The sequence below is a fragment of the Formica exsecta genome, unplaced genomic scaffold (assembly GCF_003651465.1).
Source record: "Formica exsecta isolate Colony F162 unplaced genomic scaffold, ASM365146v1 scaffold2, whole genome shotgun sequence".
Taxonomy (NCBI): Eukaryota; Metazoa; Arthropoda; class Insecta; order Hymenoptera; family Formicidae; genus Formica; species Formica exsecta.
Genome location: NW_021849297.1, coordinates 3,051,680 through 3,052,723, shown reverse-complemented (window position 1 = coordinate 3,052,723; position 1,044 = coordinate 3,051,680). Strand labels below are relative to the sequence as shown.

Here is a 1,044-nt window from a genome sequence, read left to right as displayed (position 1 = left end):
GAGTTTTGTAACGAGAACGACGTGTGGAAATTAAATGTAGCGCACACGCTTTTCATGCAAGAGAATAAATTCAAGGACGCGACCCGTTTCTACGAACCGATCGTCAAAAAGAGATTCGACAATGTTAGCGCGAACAAAAATATAATACAATTCCATCAAGTTTTTCCGCGATTTTAATTTGTTATTCGCACGCTTCTTATTGCAGATTTTAGATGTAAGCGCCATAGTTCTCGCAAACTTATGCGTCAGCTATATTATGACTTCGCAAAACGCGGAGGCCGAGGAGCTAATGAAGAAGATCGAGAAGGAGGAGGAGGCGGTGTCGTTCGAGGATCACGATAAAAAACTCTTTCATTTGTGCATTGTAAACTTGGTAATCGGAACGCTGTACTGTTCCAAGGGTAATTATGAGTTCGGCATATCTCGAGTAATGAAGAGTCTGGAGCCGTACAATAAAAAACTCGGCACCGATACCTGGTTCTACGCGAAGAGATGCTTCTTATCACTCCTGGAGCAACTGGCGAAACAGCTGGTGGTCCTGAAAGATCCTACGTTGCAAGAATGCATTCAGTTTTTGGAACATTGCGAGGGTATATATACATTTTGCATTCAATGCGCGCGCTATTCGCATAACTTACTCATTTTTTCCCCGAAATTTCAGTTTACGGTAAAGACATAATGACAGTGATAGATCAGCCGTTCGATATACAGGACATGCTCAATGTTTCACCTCAAAGCAAACGGACGGTGGTTTACGAAGCACGATATCTGAAAGCGTTATTTCTCCAATTACAAATATCTTAGATGCATAAAAGAAGATATCAAATGTGTGTATATATATATATATATATATATATATATATATATCATTGTGTATATATAAATATATATTATATAACAACCGATGTATTCAACAAACGTAATATTTAAGATTGTAAGTGAAAATTTGTTAAAAGCAAAGTCAAGCTAAAAGAAAATTGCGAAACTGAGATATTTTGATTTGACACCGGGACTAGTTGGTGAGACGAAGAGAAAGCTGGATAA

The 1,044-nt window shown here is 38.0% G+C and overlaps 2 protein-coding genes across 2 annotated transcripts in view; both read left to right on the top strand.

Annotated features, from left to right (window-relative positions):
- Window positions 1–1,044, top strand: part of LOC115234275 (tetratricopeptide repeat protein 30A) — a 4,618-nt gene that overhangs the window by 3,271 nt on the left and 303 nt on the right. The window contains exons 8-10 of the mRNA XM_029805227.1: window positions 1–123; window positions 206–590; window positions 662–853. Coding sequence (XP_029661087.1) covers window positions 1–123; window positions 206–590; window positions 662–804 — 651 coding nt within the window. The 3' untranslated portion in view covers window positions 805–853. The remainder of the gene's footprint in view (window positions 124–205; window positions 591–661; window positions 854–1,044) is intronic.
- Window positions 688–1,044, top strand: part of LOC115234284 (AN1-type zinc finger protein 2A) — a 3,989-nt gene continuing 3,632 nt past the window's right edge. Inside the window, exon 1 of the mRNA XM_029805239.1 lies at window positions 688–827. The gene's annotated coding sequence lies outside the window, so the exon portion shown is untranslated. The remainder of the gene's footprint in view (window positions 828–1,044) is intronic.